The sequence below is a fragment of the Schistocerca serialis genome, chromosome 10, assembly GCF_023864345.2.
Source record: "Schistocerca serialis cubense isolate TAMUIC-IGC-003099 chromosome 10, iqSchSeri2.2, whole genome shotgun sequence".
NCBI lineage: Eukaryota > Metazoa > Arthropoda > Insecta > Orthoptera > Acrididae > Schistocerca > Schistocerca serialis.
Window position 1 is genome coordinate 83,857,609 of NC_064647.1, and position 27,424 is coordinate 83,885,032.

Genomic DNA, 27,424 nt, shown 5'->3' on the forward strand with positions numbered 1-27,424 from the left:
TGGTGGGAGATATCTATAATGGAGATTGATAAAATGATTGAAGTAAAAGGTGATTATTTGACAAAATGATGTAATACCTATGCTGCTGTTCCTGTATGTTTCATTGAAATATGTGTATTTGTGTTTTTGTAAAAAGCTTTCTAGATATCATTTATAGTATGACTTTTCTCAATGTAAATGAAGTTTATATTGTTATTTGCAGCAACTGTGTTACAAAGTATTTTGATGGAATATTATTTCTTAAACGACAAAATCATTTTTTGTATGTATCTTGTTTTCAGTATTAGCTGAGCTTGTAGTTATAAAAATGCAGACAAATACTAATGCAAATAATGAAGCATTTATGGTGACCAACAGAAATTTCAGAAACCTAGCTTACACAAAACTCTGCACTCCTCACTCCTGATATTTTAATAATCATAAATTGAGGCGATAAAGTGGATTCATTGTTTCTAGACTTTCAAACTGCCTTTGATTTCATGCTGCAACAGTGTCTATTTAAGACAGTGCCTTTTTATGAGTCATCTAGCCAGATTTAAACTTTCAAAGAATGAACTTTCCAGAAAGCTAGACAAATCAAGGCATGTACAGATAAACAAATCAAAGATTGTACAGAGACATCCAAACAAATTGAACCCATAATCTGCAAACCACTGTGAAGTGCATGGCAGAGGGTACTTCCCTTTGTACTAGGTATTAGGGCTTTATCATGTTCCATTCATATATGGAGTGCAGGAAGAAGGATAACTTAATAAATGCCTCTGTGTGAACTTAAATTAATCATACAGACGTAATGTACCTAATAGATACTTCCCCATCCACACATTACTCGCACACACTAAGGTGACAATTCCCTGTAAGAGTTTGGGCAACCTGTGCGCGTTCGCACAGATGAAGGTCAGTGGCTGGGTAGCCTTTAACTACATGTATATGAAGATAGTAACTGTTCTTGAAAGAACAGATATCACTGATGACCATGCAGCTTCTCTAGAATAAATGGTAATTTATTGAAACCCTCACCTGCCGACAGGTGTTGTTGATATACCTCGATGGGGACAGCTGAAAATGTTTCTTTGTATGTGTTCCCCTTTAGCCCTATGCAGCACAGATCCAACATGCTTGAGCAATGTTCTAAGATGGGTCACATAAGTGTTTAGTAAGCAGTCTCCTTTGTACATTGATTGCATTTTCTAATATTCTAGCAATGAAATGAAGTGAGATCCCTACCTTACCTATGATTTGAGCCCGTGTGATCTTTGTGTTTCATAGCTCTACAAATTGCTACACCAATGTATTGATATGAGTTGAGTAGTTCCAGTTGTGCCTCTGATATTTTAGTCATGGGTTACAACTTTTTTTCTTTTTTTGTTTTGTGAACTGCAAAATTTTACATTTCTGAACATTCAAAGCAAATTGCCAGTCATTTCACAGCTTTGTAACATTATCACAATCTGACAGAATTTTACTACAGCCTTTTTCAGACAATACTTCATTATAGATAACTGCATCACCTGCAAACAGTTTGAGATTACTATTAGTATTGTCTGCAAAGTAATTAATGTATAATATCAATAGCAAAGGTCACAATCCCCCCCCCCCCCCCCTCCATGTTTTTAACCGCCACCCTGCACTGGAAAACTGCATTTATTATAAACAGATGCGTGCAAAGTGTCGTCGAGTTCTTCAGAATAGCAAAAGAGCTAGTTGGATTTTGTTCACTAGTTCTTTTAACAGTTCCACACCTTACTCTATTGTGTGGTCCAACCTCCAATGGTTGTCTGGAACCAAGAACGATTCCCCCATTTCCGGCCTGACAGTAAGTGCCGCTGTCATCGTGAATCCTGTTGCTATCTCCAACACCTTGGCCCGCCATTTTGCGGAAGTTTTGAGTTCTTCCCACTATCACCCTGCCTTTATCCATAGGAAACAAGTGGAGGAGGCTTGGGCGATAGCCTTCTCTTCTCCGAACCGTGAGTGCTACAACGCCGCCTTGACTATAAGGGAGCTAGATCATGCTCTCAGTTCATCCCAGTCCTCCGGCCCAGGGCCAGACGCTATCCACATTCAGATGTTGCAGCAACTCTCTCTTGTGGGCAAGCTCTTTCTGCTTAACACATACAACCGCATCTGGGCTGAGGGCACATTTCCTGGATGACGCTGGCGTGAAGCCACAGTCATACCCATACATAAGCCCGGTAAGGACAAAAGCCTTCCTTCTAACTGCCTGCCGCCCCATCTCTCTTACCAGCTGCGTTTGCAAGGTGATGGAATGTACGATTCATGCCCGGCGGGTGTGGTGGATTGAAACTCGCCATTTACTCACAAATGCACAGTGTGGATTTGTAGTATAGTGTTCTGCAGTTGACCATCACGTTACTTTGTCCACCCATGTCATGAATGGTTTTCTGCGAAAATCCCAGACTGTGGCCGTCTTTTTCTATTTGGAGAAGGCCTACGACACCTGCTGGAGAACTGGTATCCTCCGTGCTCTTTACACATGGGGCATCCATGGGTGCGTGCCCTGTTTTCTTTGGGCATTTTTACATGACCGAGTTTTCAAGGTGCTGCATTGTCGGCCACCTTTATCCACAAAAATGGTGTGCCTCAGGGCTCCGTCCTGAGCGTCATCCTCTTTGCTATCACCATGGCCTGTCTCCCGCCGGGCGACTCCGGTTCCCTTTTTGTTGATGATTTTGCCATCTATTGCAGTTCTCCACAGACCTGTCTCACTGAGTGGCGTCTTCAGCACTGTCTTGATTTCTTCAGTCCTGGAGCTTCGCCAATGGCTTTCACTTTTGCACTGACAAAACCGTCTGTATGAATTTCTGGCGACGCAAATGGTTTCTGCCACCAGCTCTCCATCTTGCGCCTCTTGCCCTTCCATTCATTGACACTGTGAAATTCCTGGGGCTCATGCTCGATAGGAAACACTTTTGGTCCTCCCATGTCTCTTACCTGGCAGCCCACTGTACACAGTCTCTCAATGTTCTACGTGTCCTCAGTGGTACTTCTTGGGGTGCCGATCGAACCACCGTCCTCCGAAACTCGACTATGGGTGCTTTGTTTATGCATCTGCACGCCCATCCCTTTTACGCCGTCTCAACACTATCCATCATCATAGCATCCGTTTGGCAATGGGTGCCTTTTACACGAGCCCGGTTGAGAGTCTGTATGCTGACGCTGCTGACCTATCACTGTCCTACCGCCGTGACTTTCTCCTCAGCAGGTATGCATGCCGTTTGTCTGCCATGTGTGGCCACCCTTCCTAAGCCCCCTTCTTTGATGATTCCTTTGATCGTCTCGCCACTTGCTATGGCGGCTTAACTTCACGCTGTGTGCAACTATCCCCGTGGGTGTGCCCCCTTCACCACCTGGACTTCATGAAGCGGCCCATGTTAACCTCGGCCTTCATTCGCTTCCAAAGGACACTACTCCAGCCTCGGTCTGTAGCCTTCAGTTTCACAACCTTTGCATGGATTTTAGCGGTAGTACCTTTTTATACACTAATGGCTCTCGGACTGACTGTGGGGTTGGGTGTGCATTCATCATTGGCACCCGTGTCTTTCAATATTGGATTCCGGCCCACTCCTCAATATTTACAGCTGAGCTGTGGAGTGCATCCGGCGACACAGCCTTCCCAATTGTGTCCACTGTTCAGACTCATTCAGCACCCTCCACAGTCTCTTTGACTGTACACTGCTCATCCCTTAGTGCTGCGGGTACAGGAAAACTGTCACTTGCTCACTCTTGGTGGAGCCAATGTCACGTTTCTGTGGGTCCCTGGTCATGTCGGTCTGCCAGGAAATCACGCTTCTGGCACTGCTGCCAAGGCTGCAGTCCTCTTACCTCAGCCCTCGAGTACCTCTATTCCCTCCGATCACCTCTGCATCATTGCCGTCTGTCAGGAGGTGGTGTCCCTTTGGCATTGCCAATGGTCCTCCCTTCACGGGAATAAGCTTTGGCATATTAAGCCTCTCCCAGCGCCTTGGACGACCTCCTTTCGCACCTCCCACCAAGAGGAGATTATTTTAACTCGGCTGCGTATTGGGCACTGCCTTTTTAGCCATCATCATTCGCTCAGTGGCACTGCCCCACCACTTTGTACGCATTGTGCCCAAATTTTAACTGTCTGCCACTACCTGCTGGAATGCCCTTTTTTTACTAACTTACGTTCCATCTTGGGTTTGCCATCTGATTTATCGGCTGTTTTAGCAAATGACATGCGGGCTGTTGCCTGTGTTTTACTTTTTATCCACCAAAACAATATGGTGAAGGCCATTTAATTTTTAGTTTTGAATCTCCATTTTTGTATAGTGTTTTTTTTTAGTCCTTTTTCCATGTGCCTTGTTTAGATGTCTCCTATTCATCCCATTGGGATTGACACATAGTCATTTCCCTTGTCTCTGTGTTTGTGTTCTATAGTTTTGACTTGAGCGTGTATGACCACAGTTGTTTTTTGTGCCCTAAAATAAAACAAACAAACAAACAAACAAACAACACACCTCCCTGGATGCACCTGTAGTTTCTTCTACATTCATTGATGGCTCTCCATCCAACATAAGTTGCTGTACCCTCTCAGTGACAAAATCCTCAATCCATTCACAGATTTCACCAAGATCATGGTGTTTTTTTATACAAGTTTGTTCATTCGTAGGATATGATAAACAAAGAAAATTTTATGCTTCCTCCCCATCGCCCCAAACTGTATGCACAATGACCTCAATAAATGGGAATGAAAATTTATAATAAATTAGAACCCAAGTTAATGCAAGTCATGTAGGTTGAACTGGAAATTTGAGATGGATACAAATATCTTTTTAGTGTTGTTATTTATTTTAGTACTATTATTTACAAGCATAAAAACCATGGTAACCGTATTATAAATTTTTGACATGTCTCCCGTATGCAAACTAATTGGATTGTAAATGTACTTCATGAGATGAATAAGCCACAATTCCACACATAAAGGTTTTGGACGTATGTTCTCAAAGCAATTTTAGCTGAAATGTGAGTTTACTTGGCACACAGAGGAAATACCTGTATGCGTTACTAGGATTTCATCCAATCTTGTGAGAGATCCTTCAGAAATACTATCCTATGGTATTGCCCTCCTGACAGCCAAAAGTATTTCATCCAGCCTATCTCTATATATAGCCTATGCTTTGTTTTACAGGTATGCAGTAATCGCTTTTTCTTTAGAAGTTTCTTTGCTGTGACTGTATACTATGGAAAGTTTCTCCTATCATGGACTATTTTACTGGGTACCTATCTTTCCAGCGCATGGTCAGCTATTCTTTTAAACTTGAACCATAGCTCTCCATCTTGCTCCTCTCCAGAGCTAAATGTTTCAAATTCCTCATTGAGATTTAACATACGGAAATGTGACACTTTGCTGAAGGTATAAACATATACACTCGTAATTCCTACACACTAATCTGTTTATTTACAAAGAGAAGGAAATTACAATGTTGCACTGTGTACTATCCCTTACGCATTGTTTGACTGTTTGTGCAGCAGAATTGTAGATTTAGATATTTGGATTATTTGGCCCCATAAAGTTGTACATTTTGTGGATTACATTTTAAGTGTGAGATCTTGCAGGCTGTTGTTCAAATGTCTTGGAATTTTAACTCTTCAATTTCTGCACATATACTCTCTCATGGGATTTGTGGTAAACAAAGTGAGCATCAATTAGGTGGGAAAATGATTTCCACTTCTTTAACATTGTACAGAAAAATATACATTATTCTGTGGGTTTCATTTTTAGCTTATTTCTAGCACAACTGAGAAATTTGAATAGATTTACAAATCTGTGTTGACACTCTTCCTTGTGGCCAATTACTTTTATTCTGTGCAGGAGTATCTCACAGTAGTTTATCAGAGTCACGCATTGCAACATATTATTTACTGTTGTTGTCATTGTTGTGGTCTTCTGTACAAAGATTGGTTTTTGATCCAGCTGTCCACACTAGTCTATCCTGTGCGAGCCTCTTCAACTGTGTGCAGCTGCTGCTGCAACCCATGTCGATTTGAACCTACTTACTGTAAACAAGTCTTTGTCTCCCTGTGAAGTTTTTAACCCTGCCCCTCCCCCCACCACCACACACCCACACACATACGCATTCTTCCTCCCATTACCAAATCAACAATTCGTTGAGGCCTTCTCTTGTTTTAGTCAGGTTGTGTTATAAATTTCTTTTCTTACCAATCAAATTCTATATTATGTCATTAGTTACCCAATCTGCACATCTAAAATACAGCATTCTTCTGCAGCACCACATTTCAAAAACTTCTGTCATTGTCTGTGCTGCTTATCGTCCATGTTACACTTCTGTACAAGGCTACATTCGAGACAAATAATTTCAGAAAAGGCTTTCTAACACTTAAATGTATAATGAATGTTTACAAAATTCCTCCTTTTAAAAACATTTTTCTTACTATTGCCCGTCTTCTTTTTATATCTTGTCAGTTATTTTCCTGCCCAAATACCATAATGCATCTATGACAGATAGTAAAAATCTTATGAGTTGTTAAGGTATATCACATTCCTCTTCAAAATTCTAAAATATGAGGGCTACCCAGAAAGTAACAGATGTTTTGAAATAAAAAATTAACAATATGAAAAAATAATTTTTATTATATACATTTTAAAGGTACAATCTTACGCTATTTTTCTCCATAATCGCCATCCAAATTGAGGCAGTTTATCGGCCACTGGTTTATACTGCACACAGCCCCATAGGAGCTCTCGGGTACGATTGACTGTGTGTGGACTTGTGTTGTCATGAAAAAACAAAGTTTTTGCACTATGTTGTGCCACGTTCAAGGAACTCGACAAGAATCACTCTCTTAGTGTCCCAGAACACAGTGGCCATGATCTTTCTTGCTGACAGTGTTTGCAAACACTTCCTTGGTTTCTTGGAAGTATTTGGGTGTCCCCATTCCATCCACTGCCTTTTTGTTTCACAATAGACACGATTCATCCAAGCCTCATCCCCAGTTGTGATACAATTGATAACTTTTTTACCATTTTTCTCATAAACTTCGAGGAAGGTCAATGCTGCAGCCAGTCCTTATTTTGTGTGGTCTTCTGTTAGGATTTTGGGAACTCACCAGGCACAAAACTTTTGGTAACCAAGTTTCTCCGCCACAATTTCATGCATCGAACTCTTTCAAATATGGGGTAAATGTTGCAAAAGTTCCATAATAAATTTCACAAATTTTGTTGTTGATTTTCATCAGCAGTTCGTCAGTCACAAGGCAAGGCCTACCACTGCCGTCGTCTCTGTGAACATTTGTGCACCATTTCTAAAATCACTCCACCGTTGCCTCACTCAGCTTTCACTCATTATTACTTTCCAGTACACACCATAAATGAGAGTTGAGATAAATTTCAATTGTTTTGCAGTTTTTTTGCCAACAAAAACTTAATCACAGCATGCACCTCACAAATGGCACGATTTTCTTTTGCAGCACACATTTTATCATCTCACAAAAAGCAAAGTAGCAGATACACAGACCACACACTACAATTGATGGATGTGTATTGAGTGTAGGAACATTACAAGGTGATGGTGGTGGCTGCATCCCCACCCCACTGCTGTGATAAACCAAAATTTCAGTTCCTTTCTTAATAACCCTCGTAGTTGATGTTTTGATTCGTATCCTGTGATTTTTGATCAGATGTCCCTGAGTGGCTGAACACTGTTGAGCACTTCCATGTACAAAAGGCTATTTTCCTATAATTTTCCAGAGAGATGGAATTATTGAGTGAAAAATTCAGGCTCTCAGTGGTAGGCTGTCATCATTGGGTAAATACTAACAGCAGGTGGTGAAAGAGAGGGGAATGTTATCAGACTATTATTGTTGTCGTGTCACTGAGGTGGCTTCTCAATAGTCATTTACATTCCTTGTGTGTTTACTTCATTTACAGCCCAAAAACTCGGAAAATTGTACCGTCTGTGACAGTAGCCATGAAAGCCTACAGTCGCATCAACTCCTTTTAGTGTCTCATTCCTAATCTTCTTCCCTCAGCATCACTTCACTTCATTGAACTAAACTCTATCAACCGTATTTTACTTCTGTTGATATTTATCTTATCACCTCTGTTAGAGACACTAATGGACTCTTTCCAACAGGTGCTTCAAATCCGTTACCATCTCCTACGGAATAATGATATTTACTATTTGTCAATGAAAATAATTGATGTTTTAAAATATAATACAATTGATGAGAGAAAAAATTTACTCACCAGATGGCAGCAGGAGAAAACACACACAAATGGTACAGAAATGCACAAGGTTTCAGAGCTAATGGCTCCTTCTCCTGCTAGAAGGGTTGAAGAGAAAGAATGTGGGATTTTCCTTAACTCTCTTTCCTTTCCTAAACCTCACCACTCTTTGTCCTCCCTCATTCCTACTCTTCAATCCTTCTGCCAGGAGGAGGAGGCACTAGCTCTGAAAGCTTGCGCATTTTCCATTTTCATACCCTTTTTGTGTGTTTTCTCCTGCTACCACATGATGATAAAATATTTGTTTGTAATGTATTGTAAATCCTTCTTGTGTTTAATTTGTGTAACCTATTTTATTTTATTTCCTTTTGGCTTTCTGTGAATTATGTAGTGGTTTTTTCCATGGCCATAGATTTCACTGAGAAAGCTTGATGAATTAAATTAAAATTATTCTGAATAAAATCATAGAAATGGACAGAAAAAGTTAATGACTGCACACATTTCAGAGTGAGAAGTCACTCCTCTGGGACTCGATCCAGAGTGACCTGGAGGAAAAAATCCGTCGCCTAGAGGAAGACCGGAACAATGTCGACATCACTGCCGACTTGTGGCTTGTGGAACAGTCGGCATCAGCTGGTGGACTTACTGGCAGCGGTCGCAGTGGGTCGGGCAGCCGCCGGCACGGTTCGAGCGCCGGTGCCGACTGCGTGGGGGCTGGCGGGTGTGGCAACGGTGCGGGAGGTAGTGGCGGCAGTGGCTCAGGGTCGAGGCGGAAACCTGTGTCCGTGTCGGGTCCGTATGTCGTGTACATGCTGCGAGACACGGACATCCTGGAAGACTGGACGGCGATCAAGAAGGCCCTCTCCGTGTCCAAAAGAAAGTCTGAATGTGAGTTGTGTCCTGTAACTCCCAGATCTACAGATCTGTTTATCTGTCTTTCTCACTGACACCTGGGCTAATATATGCTTTTTCTTTATTGGTCTCCTGACTGGTTTCATACAGTCCACTACGATATTCTCCCAAGGACCAAACTCTTCATCTCAAGGTGCTTATTGCATCTCTCAGACTTAATTACTTGTTCTATGTATTCCTGTCTCTGTCTTCACCTATACTTCCTGCTGACTTTTTGCTCCATTTAGTACCACAGAATTTATTCCCATATATCCTGTCATCCTGTCCCTTCTTCTACTCAGGATCTCTCCACAGGTTTCTTTTTCACTGATTTTGCGGAGGAATTCTTCATTCCTTATCTTATCGGACCACTTTATTTTCAGCATCACTATGTAAAACCACATTTCAGACAACTAATTTCTTAGTTCAGTCACTAGACCACTTGCCCACAAAAGGCAAAGGTCACAGTTTCAAATACTATTCTGGCACACAGTTATAATCTGCCAGGAAATTTGGCTTCAGATGTTCAGCAAATGTTGCTAGGCACAGACCTCTGCAGGAGGCACCCGGTTTACACACCCATGCCGACTGCTGTTTGTTGGCGTCAAAGGTCGGAATGTGCACACCATTACTTCAGCTGGACGTCCACCAAATGGCGACAGGTGACCGTTTCAGGTGAATCGTATTCTATGCTCCATCAGACGTGGCCATTAGTGTGTACAGTCCCGCAGCAATCTTCCGAAGAGGGTGTGTTATTGTCTGGAGAATATTTTTACAGCATTCCCTTGGTGATCTCATCATTCTGGAAGGCACATTGGATCGACCCAAGTATGCACGTATCCTGGAGGATCGTGTCCTCCCCTACATGCAGTTTGTTTCTTCCTCGGCACAATGGCATCGAGCAGCAAGACAATGCAACATGTTACACAGCTCGCACTGTATGTGCACGGTTTGAAAAGCACCATGATGAGTTTGCTGTACTCTCCTGGTTATCAAACTGCCCAGATTTAAACCCAACTGAGAATGTGTGGGACCACTTCAATTAGGATGTACACGCCGTGGATTCGCAACTGAGAAACCTAGCGCAGCTGACCACGATACTGAATCGACATTGCTCCGCATCCCTGTCGGTGCCTTCCAGAGCCCCATTGACTCTCTTCTTGCACGTCTCAAGCGCACCACCCAGTACAAATAGATTTTTCAAGTTTTTCATAGGTGAGGTCATGTTAATGTGAGTGGACTGCGTATTTCCTTCATTGCTGTTTTGTAACACAAATTGATCAGTAGAGGAGAAAAACTGCCTGCCTGCCTTATGTCATTTTTTGTCTAACCTTTTCTGAATGTTACGTAATTTCTGAAGATTTCAAACATATCAGGCCGTTTTATATTGTTGGACGCCATTTCTACGTTAATAACTCTGCTTGATTAATAATGTATTATGCAGCTGTCAATAACCCAATGTGTAAACATAATTCACATATATACTGTCAAGCAACATTTCAGTAACCACATCCAAGGTATAGGGCACACACAGTGTACAGCCCATTACATTAATTAGTAACGTACACTAACATTGCTGAAATTGAAACACACAAAAACAGCAGCCTGAATGAATCCAAACACAAGGGAGTTGAGCTATTATAAGAGGGGGGGACCCAAAAGTAACCGGAATCGTAATGCTGCACATTGTGTACTTGTAGTAGCAGGTTGCGCCGCCAGAGGGTTGTAGTAGGAGCTCTGCTGAGTCATTCTGCCACGCGGCGTCACCCAACAGTGAGAAGTGTGGTTGCTTTGGCAGTTCTTTGAGTGGGCGTGCAGTGCAGACGTGACACGAGGAAATGGCTAGTTCCTACAAACAACGTGCAGCAGTGAAGTTTCATTTCTTGCACGGCAAAAACGCAGCAGAAACTGTTGCAATGGTTCAGACAGCCTACAAAGACCATGCTCTTAGTAAAATGCAAGTGCACAAATGGTTTTCTCGGTATAAAAAGGGAGATGTGGTGGTTGAAGATCAGCTCCGTTCCGGTCGACCTCCAACTGCTCAAAGCGAAGATAACATCAACAAAATCCGTGATCTTATCAGTGAAGATTGACGCAGGACAATCAACCAACTCGAGAACTTGTCCGGGTTGTCCCGGAGCTCAATTCAGCGCATTCTGACCATCGATTTGGGGATGCGAAGAGTGGCAGCAAAATTCGTGCTGAATCTTCTTACCGGAGATCAAAGGGATCGTTGCGTTCAAGCCTGTCTTGAAATGAAGGACGCGTTCAAAGATGATCCACATCCTTTCATGGTGCTATGGGTACGCTCCAGGAGGTAAACAACAGTCATCTCAATGGAAGTCACCTGGCTCACCTCGACCAAAAAAAGCTCGACAAGTGAAATCGAATGTGAAAACGATGTTGATCTGTTTTTTTTGACATCAAAGGGACCGTACACTCTAAATTTGTCCCTGAAAACCAGATAGTAAACCAACAATTCTATTTGGAGGTTATGAAACGGCTTCGCAGAAGTTTGTCGCGAAAACGTCTGGCTTTGTGGGATTCTAGTGTGTGGTTCCTGCATCACGACAACGCTCCCGTGCACGTTCGCCAGTTTTTGGCCCACACGCCCTATTCATCGGAAAAAGCACCCTCGGACTTCTTCCTATTCCCGAGGATAAAAAGAGACTTGAGAGGGAAGCGTTTTGCGGATGTGGAAGACGCAAAATGCAATGTCATGAAAGTGCTAGCAGGTATCAAAGAGGATGAATTTAAAAGGTGCTTCGAACACTGGAATGAACGTTTGGACAAGTGTATTAATGCTAATGGAGAGTACTTCAAAGGAGATTAAGGTTGTATTTGAAAACAATAAAGTATATGCTTTCTAGAAAGAAATTACGGCTATTTTTGGGTCCCCCCTCGTATATTACCAACCAGTGACCAATGTGTCGTATCATAATACACTATGTGGTCAAAAGTATCCACACATCCCTATGTAATGCGGACTTGACCAGTGGATGTCAAGAGAGTATGTATGAAAGGAGGCAGCAATTCTGTTGTCAGTGGAGAAGCAGTAACAGCAAAATGGGTCAGTCAGCAGAGCTCAAGCTCAGTGACTTTATATGTGGACTAGTCATTGGATGTCACCTGAGTAACAATTCTGCCCTTCTGAAGCTGCCAAAGTTGACTGTTGGTAATGTGATTGTGAAGTGGAAATATGGAGGAACAATAACAGCTAAACCAAAACTGGACAGTCCTCAAGTACTGATGGACAGGGGCTGTTGAGAATTGCAGAAATTGGTTGTAAAAAGTCATTTGAATCAGTGGAAGGAAAAATCATGTAATCTACATATACATCTATACTCTGCAAACCAGCATGAGATGCATGGCAGAGGGTACGTCGCGTTGTACCAGTTATTAGGGTTTCTTCCTGTTCCATTTGTCTATGGAGCATTGGAAGCGTAAATGTTTGAATGCCTTTGTGTGCAAAGTAATTATTCTAATCTTATCCTCGTGATCCCTGTGTGAGCGACACATAGAGGGTTGTAAGATATTCCTAGAGTAATCATTTAAAGCCGGTTCGTGAAACTATGTTAATAGACTTTCTCTGGAGAGTTTATGTCTGTTTTCAAGAGTCTGCTTGTTCATTTCCTTCAGTATCTCTGTGATACTCTCCCACAGATTAAACAAACCTGTGACCATTCATGTTGCTGTTCTCTGTATATGTTCACTATCCCCTGTTAGTCCTATCTGGTACATGTCCTGCACACTAGAGCAGTATTTTAGAACTGGTCGCACAAGTGATTTGTAAGCAATCTCTTTTGTAGACTGATTGCACTTCCCCGGTATTCAACCTATAAAATTAAGTTCATCACCTGCTTTACCCATGACTGAACCTATATGATTATTCCATTTCATATCCATGTAAGGGGTTACACCCAGGTTTGTCTGAGTTAGCCGATTCCAACCAGTGACTCACTGATATTATAGTCATAGGATACTACTTTTTTTGTTTTGTGGAGTGCAAAATTTTGTTTTGTGGAGTGCAAAATTTTACATTTCTTGAGCAATTAGAGCAGGTTGCCAATCTCTGCACCACGCTGAAATCTTACTAATATCTGACTGAATATTTATACAGCTTCTCTCAGATAATACTTCATTACAGATAACTGCATCATCTGCAAAAAGCCTGATTTTCTCGCTCAAAGAAGAATCGGCTGCCATTCCTCCGCAGACATTTGACATTGGAACTGTCCTCAGCTGGGGTCAAGCCATACTAAAGGGAATGGTGGACACACTCCATATTAATGTCCATTAATAGGTGTCCATTGGCAGCTCCCCTCATGTCTCACTAATACCAGCTTCTTTGAATTCCAAAAATGGGAATTAGCTTGCAAAACATCCTCCTATCCTGCATTCCTCCTAGCATCAATCTTTGCCAGATCCTACCTCCACTGCTATCCCCATGCATCTGTCTTCATTACTTTAAACTCACAATTTTCCATCTATGCAGTCCAGTGACATTAATGTGGCCACCGCCTCGTGTCAGTGTCGACACACAATAACCACTCACATGCAGCAGGTGGTAGCACTAGCAGTGGAGTGTATATAAAGTGTGTGTGTGGGGGGGGGGGGGGGGGGCATGGAAAACAGTTCAGTTTTTGTGGTAATTCAGAAAGATTTATCTGGTGTCCAAAAGGGTAGAAACATTTTTGAAACAGCTAAGCTTGTAAATTGTTCATGTGCTGCCTCAGTTAAAGTACAGGGTGTACATAAAGTCAGGGAACACTTTCAATTATTTATTGTACAAGTACCAAACATTGTGCAGATATTATACATATGACATTTTGAAGAGAAACCCTGAATGATTTTTTTTCTCCCCATGTATACCGCCACAGCATAGTTTGGTAATTTGCCGACAGTCAGCGCTAGTCGCAAACGTGGCGCGTTCAGGTGCGAAGCGACCTTTCTGTGTGTTGTGGTTTGACAAAAACAAGTGTGCTAAAGCTGTTCAACGGATGTTTAGAACCATGTACGGTAAGAAGCCACCAACAAGGAAGGCCATTTACTGCTGGCACAACAAATTCGTTATGACAGGTTGCCCGTGCCTGGAAAAGAGAAGTGGACATCTGAGTGTGAGTGAAGTGAATGTGGAGCACATACAAGAGACATTCGTAAGGAGTACAAAGAAATCGATGCGTGCATCCCGTGAACTCGAAATGGCTCCACTGACTGTGTGGAAAGTCCGGCAACAGAAGCTGTCTATGAAACCATCAAATTGGAGTTATTGCAGAAGCTCAATGACGATGACAAAGACAGGCGTTTCGAGTTTTGTTCACAGTTGCAACAATTGAATGAGGATGGAGATGGCATTGTTGATCACTACATTTTTAGCGATGAAGCCACTTTTCACACTAATGGGAAAGTGAACAGGCATAATTGTCGAATCTGGGGTACAAAGCATCCACACAAATGCATTGAATTTGAGCAGGATTTCCCAAAGGTAAATGTTTTTTGTGCTTTGTCACGTCGAAAACTTTACGGGCCATTGTTCTTCACTGAGAGCACTGTCACTGGATATTCCTATTTGGACATGTTGTAGCAATGGTTGATGCTTCAAATGCAATCGGACTCTCTGTTCATCTTTCAACAGGATGGGGCTCCACTGCATTTTCATCGTGAAGTTCGTAGGTACCTGCTCACTGAGCTGCCGCATCAACGGATTGGCCGTTCTACAGAAGCGTGCAGCTGTTTCACGAAATGGTCTCCCCGATCACCAAATCTCACTCTGTGCGACTTTTTTCTGTGGGGATACATTAAAGATCTGGTGTACGTACCACCTCTGCCAAATGACATAGCAGAGCTCCGGGAGAGAATACGCGAAGTGTTTGGCACAATCGATGATGGCGTGCTGGGATGGATGTGGCAAGAATTCATTACCGTATTGACGTCTGCCGGGTCACTCGTGGTTCGCATATCGAATGTTTGTAAAAAAAACTTTCAGAGTTTCTCTTCAAAATGCAATATGTATGACATCTTTACAATGTTTAGTTCTTGTGCAATAAGTAATTGAAAGTGCTCCCGGACTTTATGTACACCCTGTATATTGCGGATGGCAAAATGTCACAATCCGAAACTGGCACCGAGGCAACTGTGATGCATCACACGCCGGGGGCCACAGATAAGGGTGAACGACAACTGCAGATATGTGTACGGGCAAATAGACTTGCAGGTGTTGAGCAACTGACCACCCAGATGAACCAAGTGTCTATCAAGAGTGTTTCCTCAACAATGTTTCAGCAGACATTGCTGTGTACGGGCCTCTGCAGCAAGCATCTGGTTCGTGTACCCGTGCCGACTGCTGTTCATATACAACAAAAGGCAGAATGGCTGGAAGAGGGTGTGTTATGCTCTGGGCAATGTTTTTGTGGTATTCCCTTGTGATCTCATCATTTTGGAAGGCACAGTGGATCAGCACAAGTATGCACCTATCCTCGGGGACTGTGTCTACACTCACATGCAGTTTTTCTCTTCAGCACAATGGCTTTTACCAGCAGGACAATGCAACGTGTCATGTAGGTCACAGTGTACGTGCACAGTTCAGAGAGCACAGGGATGAGTTTGCCGTACTCCCGTGGTCACCAAACTCTCCAGATTCGAACTCAATCGAGAATCTGTGGGACCGTTTCGATCAGGCTGTTTGCACCACTGATCCTCAACTGAGAAATGTAACACAGCTTGTTGTGGCACTAGAGTTGACACAGCTCCACATCACTGTCAGTACCTTCCAGAAACTCATTGAGACTCTTCCTGCACATCTCACAGTGGTCATCTGTGCTGCAAAAGGTGCTTGTTCAGGCTTTTTAACAGAGGGTCAGGTTAACATGATTGTACACTTTACTGCCACTACTCGCTCTGCTTGCAGCAACGTGATGTCACTGGTGCCACCTCCCTATCCTGTTTCATTGCTGCCTCCCCCTCCCAGCTGTCAGCATTCTTTTCCTCACCTCATTTCCCTCCTGCCTTCTTTCTTCCTCTCAGCCACTCCACCTGACCCGAGAGAAGGTGTTGCAAAGGGGAAAGAAAACCACTCATCCTGGACATAATAGCTTTGGGCAATACTCGATTTAAAACAGTGTGTTAACAGTGAGAGCGAAACACCACAACAACTACTAGCATTCCAGCAGTGACTTCATAACATTGCTGCATGTCACTGAAAGATACAGCACAGCACAGGCCAGCATACGAGACGAGAAGGGACAAGTCAGCTGTCTTCAATATCTTTCCACAGAACAGCTTGGAAGTTACACTGTAACGGCCATTTATAATACGGTGGCTATACAGCTACCTTTCTATTAGTGTCTAATGTGTTTAATAACAACAGAAGATACTCAGACATTGCTTATTCATCATTTCTTCAAATCTGGCAGAAAATCTAAAGAGATTCTGGTCATATGTAAAGTATACCAGCAGCAAGACACATTAGCTCCACTGTGCAATAGTAATGGTAATTTATCGACAACAGCATGACTAAAGTGTAGTTACTAAATATGGTTTTCTGAAATCCCTTCATCAAAGAAGATGCAGTAAATATTCCAGAATTCAAATCAAGAACAGCTGTCAATATGTCAATCCTTAGGAGAAGGTGCCCCAATGTAGCGAAGCAACTTAAATCACTTAATAGAGACGAGTCTTCTGGTCCATATTGTATACCACAAATGTTCCTTTCAGACTGTGCTGGTGAAATAGTTCACTTTTCATCTATCATACGCAACTGCTAGCTTGACGAAAGATTCGTAACTGACAACTGGAATGTTGCATAGGTCACGCCGACACACAAGAAATGAAATAAAAGTAATCCACTGAATTATATACCCATATAATTGAAATTGATTTGCAGTAGATTTTCGGAACATATACTGTGTTCCAACATTATAAAATATCTGAAAGAAAACAATGTATTGATACATAATCAGCACAGATTCAGAAAATATCATTCTTCTGAAACACATCTGGCTCTTTATTCACACGAAGGGGATCTCAAGTTAATTTCATATTTTCACACTTCCAGAAGGCTTCTGACACCATTCCTCACAAGCAGTTTCATTTCAGATTGCATGCCTATGTAGTGCTGTCTCTATTGTGTGACTGGATTTGGCAGTAATCCATCCAGTAAACAGAAGTGATATCTGACATTCCCCAAAGAAGTGTTATAGGTCTCTGCTGTTCCTAATTTGTATAAATGATTTAGGGCACAGTCTGAGCAGATGATGCTGCCATTTAGCATCTAGCAAAGTCATTAGAAGATGAACCAATTGCAAAATGATTTCAGCAAGATATCTGTATAGTGTGAAAAGTGCCAATTGACCCTAACTAATGAAAAATGTGAGATCACCCACGAATACAGAAAGAGATCCATTAAACTTTGGTGACACGATAAATTACACAAATCTAAATGTTGTCAATTCAACAATTATTAACAACTCAAACTGGAACAATATTAGAGAAGGAAATAGCGGAGATGCTGAGTCGATGTGACTCAGCATCTCTACTATATGGTGAGTGGCGACTTTCCTTCTCTAATATTGTTACATTCCTTCCTGGATTTTCCATTGTTAAACTGGAACTATCACATTCTGGGGAAGGCAGTAGTCAGAACACAGAAGATGCAACAGGTCTGCTAAAGAGACTGCCTATGTTGCACTTGTCCATCCTCTTCTTGAGTACTATTGTGCAGTACAGCATCCTTACCAGATAGCATTGACAGAGAACTTGAAGGAAATTCAAAGAAGGGCAGCTTATTTTATTTTATCACTTTATAGGAGGGAAGGTGTCTTAGATATGATACGCGAGTTGGTGTGGTAATAGTTTCATTGCCGGGAGATCTTTTCACTAAATTACAATCACCAACTTTTTGCTCTGAATGTGACCGTAGCGCCCGCGGCTCCAGACTGTAGCGCCTAGGACCGCTCGGCCATCCCGGCCAGCTTATCTCGTGTGTGTGCCTATATTACGCCATCTGTCTGCTGCTGTCACACAACAGCACTACTCATTTGTTTTTAGACTACTGTCTGTTGTTCATGTTTTGCTAACATATATCATTAAAATGAATATCACACTAGATTAATAAGAACCCACTTAATCAAATGATGCACATAAAATTCTATACAGAATAAATTTTTATTTTGCAGGTGAGTGTGTGCTTTAATCTTTCAAAAAATTCAAAAACACATATGTCAACAGTGCATTTAGTTGTTTGTGTTACTGTCTGTCTTCTACACTGGAGCTGGTGTTTTTATACTGTTTGTCATATGCAACTAATAAGGATGTTTTATACTGCTGTGTTTTCTGAGGAGTGAAAAGTCAGCCCCAGAATGCAACTACTGATATTTGAGCTATTTTCTCACTTTGTTATAGTTACTTAATTACTTTATTTTACTGCTGCTGCTGCTACTATTGGGTGATTTCATCTCAGATCATACAGGTCACATCAACTCGTGGTGATGAATTTATCTGGAAAAAATATATATATTAGTCCTCTACATCCCAGATGTTAAGAAATAAAAGTATTTTTGTTTTATCTTAATTTTTTGAAATGGTATGGCCCTTTGAAAAATTTATATTTTGTCTCTTAAAGCAATAGAGAACAAAAAAATATAACTAATAAAACAAAAGTGCTGGAAACCTGGCAGATGATTTGTGTTAAAACTCCCTCTCGGTGTGTTCAAATTTAGTTGGCACTCACACTCCAATGGGCTTCCTTTATCTTACAAATTTAGGATGAAAATATAAAATTTAAGTTAATTTTTCCACTTTTTTTTTCCTAATTTGGAAAGGTACAGAACACTATCTTCTGTGTCATATTACCAGACACTACTGATGTAATTATAAACAGTATCTTCTGCACTCCAGCTATCTGTATTATGTAAATATTTGTTACTAAAAATGTAAAAAAAAATTGCATTTTTGAGTTTTTACAAATTACTTACTTGAAAACCCCCATCCAAAAGTTTTTGAGAATTACACAAAATATTGTTTGGTGGCTAAGTAGGTAGTCAGTGTAAACACAGTGGGAAATATTTCTCTGTGTAAAGTGTTAAAAATTTTTCAACATTCTGCATATTTCGCATAATTGAATTCCTAGTGTAAAACATGCATGTTGGCAACACTGTTTTCAGTGCTCTTCTGTTTATAACAAACGAGTGAGACCTTGCGCATAAACCATCCTGCATCGAGTTTTGTGTTTGGTTTGAACTTTTTGTTAGATACCATGTCAGTGAGGAAATACAGTAGTGAAAGAGTCCGGTATGTTGACTATGAAAAAAGACAAAAGAAGGTGGTGTGTGAGAAAAGTGAAAAACACTTGTAGGAAATCTGACAGGGGTATTACAGAAATATCTTGGTCCTCAGATAATGTTGTTAGCATCAGATCTGTTGTGAAGGAATTGCTGCATTCACTACAAGAAGGAGTTTAGTGACAACCCACCTGAATGATCACCATCATCCAAATGTGAAACTGAAGAAGACAGTGCAGATGTTTATATTCCTGGGTGTGGAGTTGTTGTTGCATTGAAAGTTAGCATTTCTACTGTAGCCCCTACTATATCCCCTCTTGAACGTCCAGGGAAGGTAAGGAGCACAAGGAGAAAACAGTATGTAAAAAGAAAACTGGAAGAAATTGAAACATGTTTTACACAAGCAACATCTTCAAAACTTTGTGAAGTGTATAATGTAGATCCACTTGATACAGAACCTGAAGATAGTGATGTGCACAAAATGTAATGTGTGGTTTCGAAACCTAAACATTGCTATCTTGGCAGCCACCTATGCTGAGAGGGCACAATTACTGACACTAATACCTGATAGCTACTCCAAGCAGCGAATACAGAGATACATACCCGCTTCCTCAGACTATTTACAGTCATTTCTAGTGATGATGGAGATTAGAGCACTCAGAGTCCTAATTGGACTTACGTTATCTTTGTTGGTGAAAAGTTTTAAAAGGTAAGAAGATATATAACGAGATCAATAAGAGAGCATATCTCCTGATGAAAAAGTAGTACTTGAATTTAAAACTTGGTCTCACAAAATTCTACTCTTTATGATCATAACGTGTATAACACCACCCAGTGCAGGAATTATACACATGTATGTATTGCACGAATTTGAAACTAGTTTGTTTCACCATAAGCAGTGTCACAGGGAAGAAGTTCACAGAGATGGACCTGATGCTTTTGTGTATGGCGACTTGCGCCATAGGGTGGTGGGGTTTCGGGTTCCGCTGGATAGGTCAGGAGTCCACTACACGCCACAAGCAGCTACACGGGTAGCAGGGGTTGTGTGGCGTGGGCTGGGCGGTTTTTTAGGTTAGATGGCCTTGAGCAAGTACAGAAAGGGCAACAGCCTCAACGGGTGTGGGGCAAAGTCAGGACATGCGGGAACCAAGCAGCAATCGGTATTGTAATTGTAAACTGTCGAAGCTGCGTTGGTAAAGTACCGGAACTTCAAGCGCTGATAGAAAGCACCGAAGCTGAAATCGTTATAGGTACAGAAAGCTGGCTGAAGCCAGAGAGAAATTCTGCCGAAATTTTTACAAAGGTACAGACAGTGTTTAGAAAGGATAGATTGCATGCAACTGGTGATGGAGTGTTCGTCGCTGTTAGTAGTAGTTTATCCTGTAGTGAAGTAGAAGTGGATAGTTCCTGTGAATTATTATGGGTGGAGGTTACACTCAACAACCGAGCTAGGTTAATAATTGGCTCCTTTTACCGACCTCCCGACTCAGCAGCATTAGTGGCAGAACAACTGAGAGAAAATTTGGAATACATTTCACATAAATTTTCTCAGCATGTTATAGTCTTAGGTGGAGATTTCAATTTACCAGATATAGACTGGGACACTCAGATGTTTAGGACGGGTGGTAGGGACAGAGCATCGAGTGACATTATACTGAGTGCACTATCCGAAAATTACCTCGAGCAATTAAACAGAGAACCGACTCGTGGAGATGACATCTTGGACCTACTGATAACAAACAGACCCAAACTTTTCGACTCTGTATGTGCAGAACAGGGAATCAGTGATCATAAGGCCGCTGCAGCATCCCTGAATATGGAAGTTAATAGGAATATAAAAAAAGAGAGGAAGGTTTATCTGTTTAGCAAGAGTAATAGAAGGCAGATTTCAGACTACCTAACAGATCAAAACGAAAATTTCTGTTCCGACACTGACAATGTTAAGTGTTTATGGAAAAAGTTCAAGGCAATCGTAAAATGCGTTTTAGACAGGCACGTGCCAAGTAAAACTGTGAGGGACGGGAAAAACCCACCGTGGTAAAACAACAAAGTTAGGAAACTACTGCGAAAGCAAAGAGAGCTTCACTCCAAGTTTAAACGCAACCAGAACCTCTCAGACAAACAGAAGCTAAACGATGTCAAAGTTAGCGTAAGGAGGGCTATGCGTGAAGCGTTCAGTGAATTCGAAAGTAAAATTCTATGTACCGACTTGACAGAAAATCCTAGGAAGTTCTGGTCTTACGTTAAATCAGTAAGTGGCTCGAAACAGCATATCCAGACACTCCGGGATGATGACGGCATTGAAACAGAGAATGACACGCGTAAAGCTGAAATACTAAACACCTTTTTCCAAAGCTGTTTCACAGAGGAAGACCGCACTGCAGTTCCTTCTCTAAATCCTCGCACAAACGAAAAAATGGCTGACATCGAAATAAGTGTCCAAGGAATAGTAAAGCAACTGGAATCACTCAACAGAGGAAAGTCCACTGGACCTGACGGGATACGAATTCGATTCTACACAGAGTACGCGAAAGAACTTGCCCCCCTTCTAACAGCCATGTACCGCAAGTCTCTAGAGGAACGGAAGGTTCCAAATGATTGGAAAAAAGCACAGGTAGTCCCAGTCTTCAAGAAGGGTCGTCGAGCAGATGCGCAAAACTATAGACCTATATCTCTGACGTCGATCTGTTGTAGAATTTTAGAACATGTTTTTTGCTCGAGTATCATGTCGTTTTTGGAAACCCAGAATCTACTATGTAGGAATCAACATGGATTCCGGAAACAGCGATCGTGTGAGACCCAACTTGCTTTATTTGTTCATGAGACCCAGAAAATATTAGATACAGGCTCCCAGGTAGATGCTATTTTTCTTGACTTCCGGAAGGCGTTCGATACAGTTCCGCACTGTCGCCTGATAAACAAAGTAAGAGCCTACGGAATATCAGATCAGCTGTGTGGCTGGATTGAAGAGTTTTTAGCAAACAGAACACAGCATGTTGTTATCAATGGAGAGACGTTACCGTAACCTCTGGCGTGCCACAGGGGAGTGTTATGGGACCATTGCTTTTCACAATATATATAAATGACCTAGTAGATAGTGTTGGAAGTTCCATGCGGCTTTTCGCGGATGATGCTGTAGTATACAGAGAAGTTGCAGCATTAGAAAATTGTAGCGAAATGCAGGAAGATCTGCAGCGGATAGGCACTTGGTGCAGGGAGTGGCAACTGACCCTTAACGTAGACAAATGTAATGTATTGCGAATACATAGAAAGAAGAATTCTTTATTGTATGATTATATGATAGTGGAACAAACACTAGTAGCAGTTACTTCTGTAAAATATCTGGGAGTATGCGTGCGGAACGATTTGAAGTGGAATGATCATATAAAATTAATTGTTGGTAAGGCGGGTACCAGGTTGAGATTCATTGGGAGAGAACTTAGAAAATGTAGTCCATCAACAAAGGAGGTGGCTTACAAAACACTCGTTCGACCTATAGTTGAGTATTGCTCATCAGTGTGGGATCCGTACCAGATCGGGTTGACGGAGGAGATAGAGAAGATCCAAGGAAGAGTGGCGCGTTTTGTCACAGGGTTATTTGGTAACCGTGATAGTGTTACGGAGATGTTTAACAAACTGAAGGGGCAGACTCTGCAAGAGAGGCGCTCTGCATCGCGGTGTAGCTTGCTCGCCAGGTTTCGAGAGGGTGCGTTTGTGGATGAGGTATCGAATATATTGCTTCCCCCTACTTATACCTCCCGAGGAGATCACAAATGTAAAATTAGAGAGATTAGAGCACGCACGGAGGCTTTCAGACAGTCGTTCTTCCCGCGAACCATATGCGACTGGAACATAAAAGGGAGGTAATGACAGTGGCACGTAAAGTGCCCTCCGCCACACACCGTTGGGTGGCTTGCGGAGTCTAAATGTAGATGTAGATGTAGATGTAGATATATGTCAAGAGCCGCAAGATAAATGTTGGTTGCGAGTGTGCAATGTGTCCCAGTGCTGAAGTGATGTTTGTTGAGGCATTACACCTTCAGCATATGGCAATGACATAACCTGTGCATTATGGGGGGGGGGGGGGGGGGGAGACTTAGTGAAGAAGACAGTAGAGTCAGAGAAGTTTATTACAGAGGTTAGGCATTGGGTGACGAGAGGAATCATATCTAGAGGTCAAGAGACAGCCCATAGCAGAAGTAAAATCAACCACATCCCAAAATCACAGATACATTAGCTCTTCATTTCGACTTTGTTGAGGACTCGTCTGTTGCTTTGCAAAACAAAATTCAAAGTTACCACTGGCAAATATCACACTTATCAATATTCACATGTGTTTCTCACTTTCTTGGAACATCACACTGTTCTGCTATTGTCAGTGATGATCTTATTCATGGCAGTGCACATGCATGCTATGCTGTCAGCATGATAATTGGTGGCATAGCATGTGGAGGCCATGCATTTCCTAAATGTGTATATGTTGCTGAAGGTGCAACATTTCATTTCAAAAACCGCTTTCAGCTTTATGACCTTGGTCAACATTGTAGTACAGGAATTAAAACAAAAAATTGATATTTTTAGCAACAGGTCATGGGCAAAGTGCATGTGATTGGTTGGGGGTCTCTGTAAGCATCTTGCAACAAGATTTAATCTCCAGTGTGAAGCTGTTGATGCTATAAGAGATGCTACTGGATTTTTACACACCATATCAGCGTTAGTAACAAACATTAATCTCTTAATTAAGGAAATTCTGTTTAAAAAAGATAAGAGAGTGGTCTGCTAGGAAGCCTGTGGTAGGAATTCAATAAAGTCACTACTGGGTTGCAAGCCGGAGTGGCACATACATTGCAAGAACGATTCTCCACGAAATGCAGCTTGTTACTGTGTGTGAAATGCAGATATCACAGTATACATTAGAAGACTTTATAGTGAGCCACTTCATTTCTTGTGTGCATGACAATCAGTGGCAGGTGGGATGGATAATAAGTGTCTCAGGAGCTGCAAGATATAACAGTCTCCTTTATGACACCTCATGGTCCTGCTAATGCTTTCAAATGTCCATCATCAAAAGATCTGTATGCAGTTCCTGTTACCCAAGTACTGTTCTTGTTGGATCATCCATATCCGTGTGCAAATTCGTCTCGGCTATACAAGAAGCAGATTGGGGGGAGGGGGGGGGAACAGATAAACTCTTTTCAACAGTGCAGTGTTGATTGGTACATTGTAGGCAATTTTAATTCATGGAAAGTCATGAAGAAGTAAAATCATGACAGAAGACAGTAATAACTTGTGAATAATATCACAAAAAGAAAAATGGGTATAAATATTCCAGATCTCATTTTTGTTATGAATTGTTTTCCCAATCACTTATAATGTTGTAAAGTAATTATTTGGATACAGAAACACCAGTTTTGTATGACATTTACTTAAAATCAACGATCAGTTTTAATATTTAAGTGTCCGTAATTTTTTGACCTTGAGAGTAAAACTAGGTGTACCTAAAAAATTTCTTACATTTTGTACAGATTAGTATTGCTCACCCTGACTGTACATTTCCTAAGTACAATGACCAGCTAATGTACTATGAAATTTTTAGAACATTTAGGATGGGGGTTTTGTAGAAAATAATTTCTAAATAACAAAAAAAATTCAGATTTTTTCATCTTATGTATAAATATTTTGACAGTTTCAGAATTTGATACATTAATGTCATAGCTGACAGTTAACAGTCCTTCCACTTTATCATTTCTCAAGTCTGATAACATCCTGTGAGTATTTGTATTTTCAAAACATAATTTTGAAATTCACAAAAAGTTACAAATTTTCAGAGGTTTCTTTTCAAAAAAAAAAAAAAAAAAAAAAGGAAAGGAAAGGAATAAAAGGAAAAAAAAGGAAGAAAGAATAAAGGCTCAGAAGTGTGTGTGTATTAATTATGTCTGATAGTCTTGGTTACGCTGAATAGGTCAGGTGTCCACTATACGCAGGAGGCGGCTACACGGGTAGCATGGACATGTCTGGCATGGACTGGGCAGTTTTTAACGTTAGAGGGTCACAGGAAACCACAAGGCCTTTAGTCACAAAGGGTGCAGGCCAAACATAGGAAGAATGTAGATAAAGGAACCATTGGTATAACAGTTGTAAATTGTCATAGCTGTGTTGGGAAAGCACCAGAGCCCCAAGTGCTAATTGAAAGCACTGATGCTCAAATTGTTATAGGCACTGTTGCAGAAACAACGAAACAAACATGTCAAATTTAAACAGACACAAAATCCCCAAGATTGGCAATCCTTTACAGAAGCTCGAAACTTAGCGCGGAGTTCAATGCGAGATGCCTATAACAATTTCCACAACGAAACTGTGTGTCGAAACCTGGCAGAAAATCCAAAGAGATTCTCATCGTGTGTGAAGTATGTTAGTGGCAAGAAACAATCAGTGCCTTCTCTGCTTGATAGCAATGGAGATACTATTGAAGACAGTGCTGCCAAAGCAGAGTTACTAAACACAGCCTTCGGAAGTGCCTTCAAAAAAGGAGACAAAGTAAATATTCCAGAATTCGAATCGAGAACAGCTGCCAACATGAATAACATAGAAAAAATATCCTCAGAGTTGTGAAGCAACTTAAATCACTTAATAAAAGCAAGTCTTCTTGTCCAGACGGTATACCAATTAGGTTCCTTTCGGAGTATGCTGATGCATTAGCTCCATACTTAACAATCATATACAACCATTCGCTTGACGAAAGATTCGTACCCAAAGATTGGAAAGTTGCACAAGTCACACCAATATTCAAGAAAGGTAGTAGGAGTAATCCACTAAATTACAGGCCCGTATCATTAACGGCGATATACAGGATTTTGGAACATATATTGTGTACAAACATTATGAATTACCTTGAAGAAGACTGTCTATTGATACACAGCATGGGTTTAGAAAACATCGTTCCTGTGAAACACAACTAGTTCTTTATTCACATGAAGTGTTGAGTGCTATCAACAAGGGATTTCAGATTGATTCCATATTTCTGGATTTCCAGAAGGTTTTTGACACTGTACCACACAAGCAGCTTTTAGTGAAATTCTGAGCAGCCGTCTTAAGTTGTTTGCAGATGATGCTGTCGTTTATCGACTAATAAAGTCATCAGAAGATCAAAACAAATTGCAAAACGATTTATAAAAGATATCTGAATGGTGTGAAAATTGGCAGTTGACGCTAAATATCAAAAAGTGTGATGTCATCCACATGAGTGCTAAAAGGGATATGTTAAAATTTGGTTACAGATAAATCAGTCTAATCTAAAAGCCATAAATTCAACTAAATACCTAGGTATTACAATTACAAACAACCAAAAACTGCGTTTTGTTGGCAGGACACTTGGAAAATGTAACAGATCTACTAAGGAGAATGCTTACACTACACTTGTCCATTCTCTTTTTGAATACTGCTGCATGACGTGGGATCCTTACCAGATAGGATCGACGGAGTACATCGAACAAGTTCAAAGAAGGGCACCATGTTTTGTATTATCGCAAAATATGGGAGAGAGTGCCACAGAAATGATACAAGATTTGGGTTGGACGTCATTAAAAGAAAGGCGTTTTTCGTTGTGACGGAATCTTCTCACAAAATTTCAGTCACCAACTTTCTCCTCGGAGTACAAAAATATTTTGTTGACACCAGCCTACATAGGGAGCAATGATTACCATGGTAAAATAAGGGAAATCAGAGCTTGTACGGAAAGATATAAGTATTCATTCTTTCCGCACACTATACGAGATTGGAATAATAGAGAATTGTGAAGGTAGTTCAATGAACCCTCCGCCAGGCAATTAAATGTGATTTGCAGAGTATCCATGTAGATATATTTATGGAAAAAATTCAGATCTCTATCACTTTTGGTTTCCTTATTACAATTTTTCTAATTTTCCATTCATTATGACATTTCACAAATACTCTCATTTAGAGAAGTCTGTAGCATTTAAATAAATCATCAGGAAATCAAAATATTGTAGTTTTTGAGAGGTATCAT

General features: G+C 41.1%; 2 protein-coding genes across 4 annotated transcripts in view; one reads left to right on the top strand and one right to left on the bottom strand.

The window, feature by feature from the left end:
- LOC126424751 (breast cancer metastasis-suppressor 1-like protein-A) overlaps positions 1–27,424 on the top strand; it is an 81,582-nt gene that overhangs the window by 39,647 nt on the left and 14,511 nt on the right. For both annotated transcript variants that reach the window (XM_050087473.1, XM_050087474.1), the window contains exon 5: positions 8,737–9,118. In XM_050087473.1, coding sequence (XP_049943430.1) covers positions 8,737–9,118 — 382 coding nt within the window. The remainder of the gene's footprint in view (positions 1–8,736; positions 9,119–27,424) is intronic.
- Positions 18,540–27,424, bottom strand: part of LOC126424750 (CLK4-associating serine/arginine rich protein) — a 178,788-nt gene continuing 169,903 nt past the window's right edge. The window contains exon 19 of one of the 2 annotated variants that reach the window (XM_050087471.1): positions 18,540–18,616. The gene's annotated coding sequence lies outside the window, so the exon portion shown is untranslated. The remainder of the gene's footprint in view (positions 18,617–27,424) is intronic. The other variant, XR_007576206.1, reaches the window with a different exon arrangement.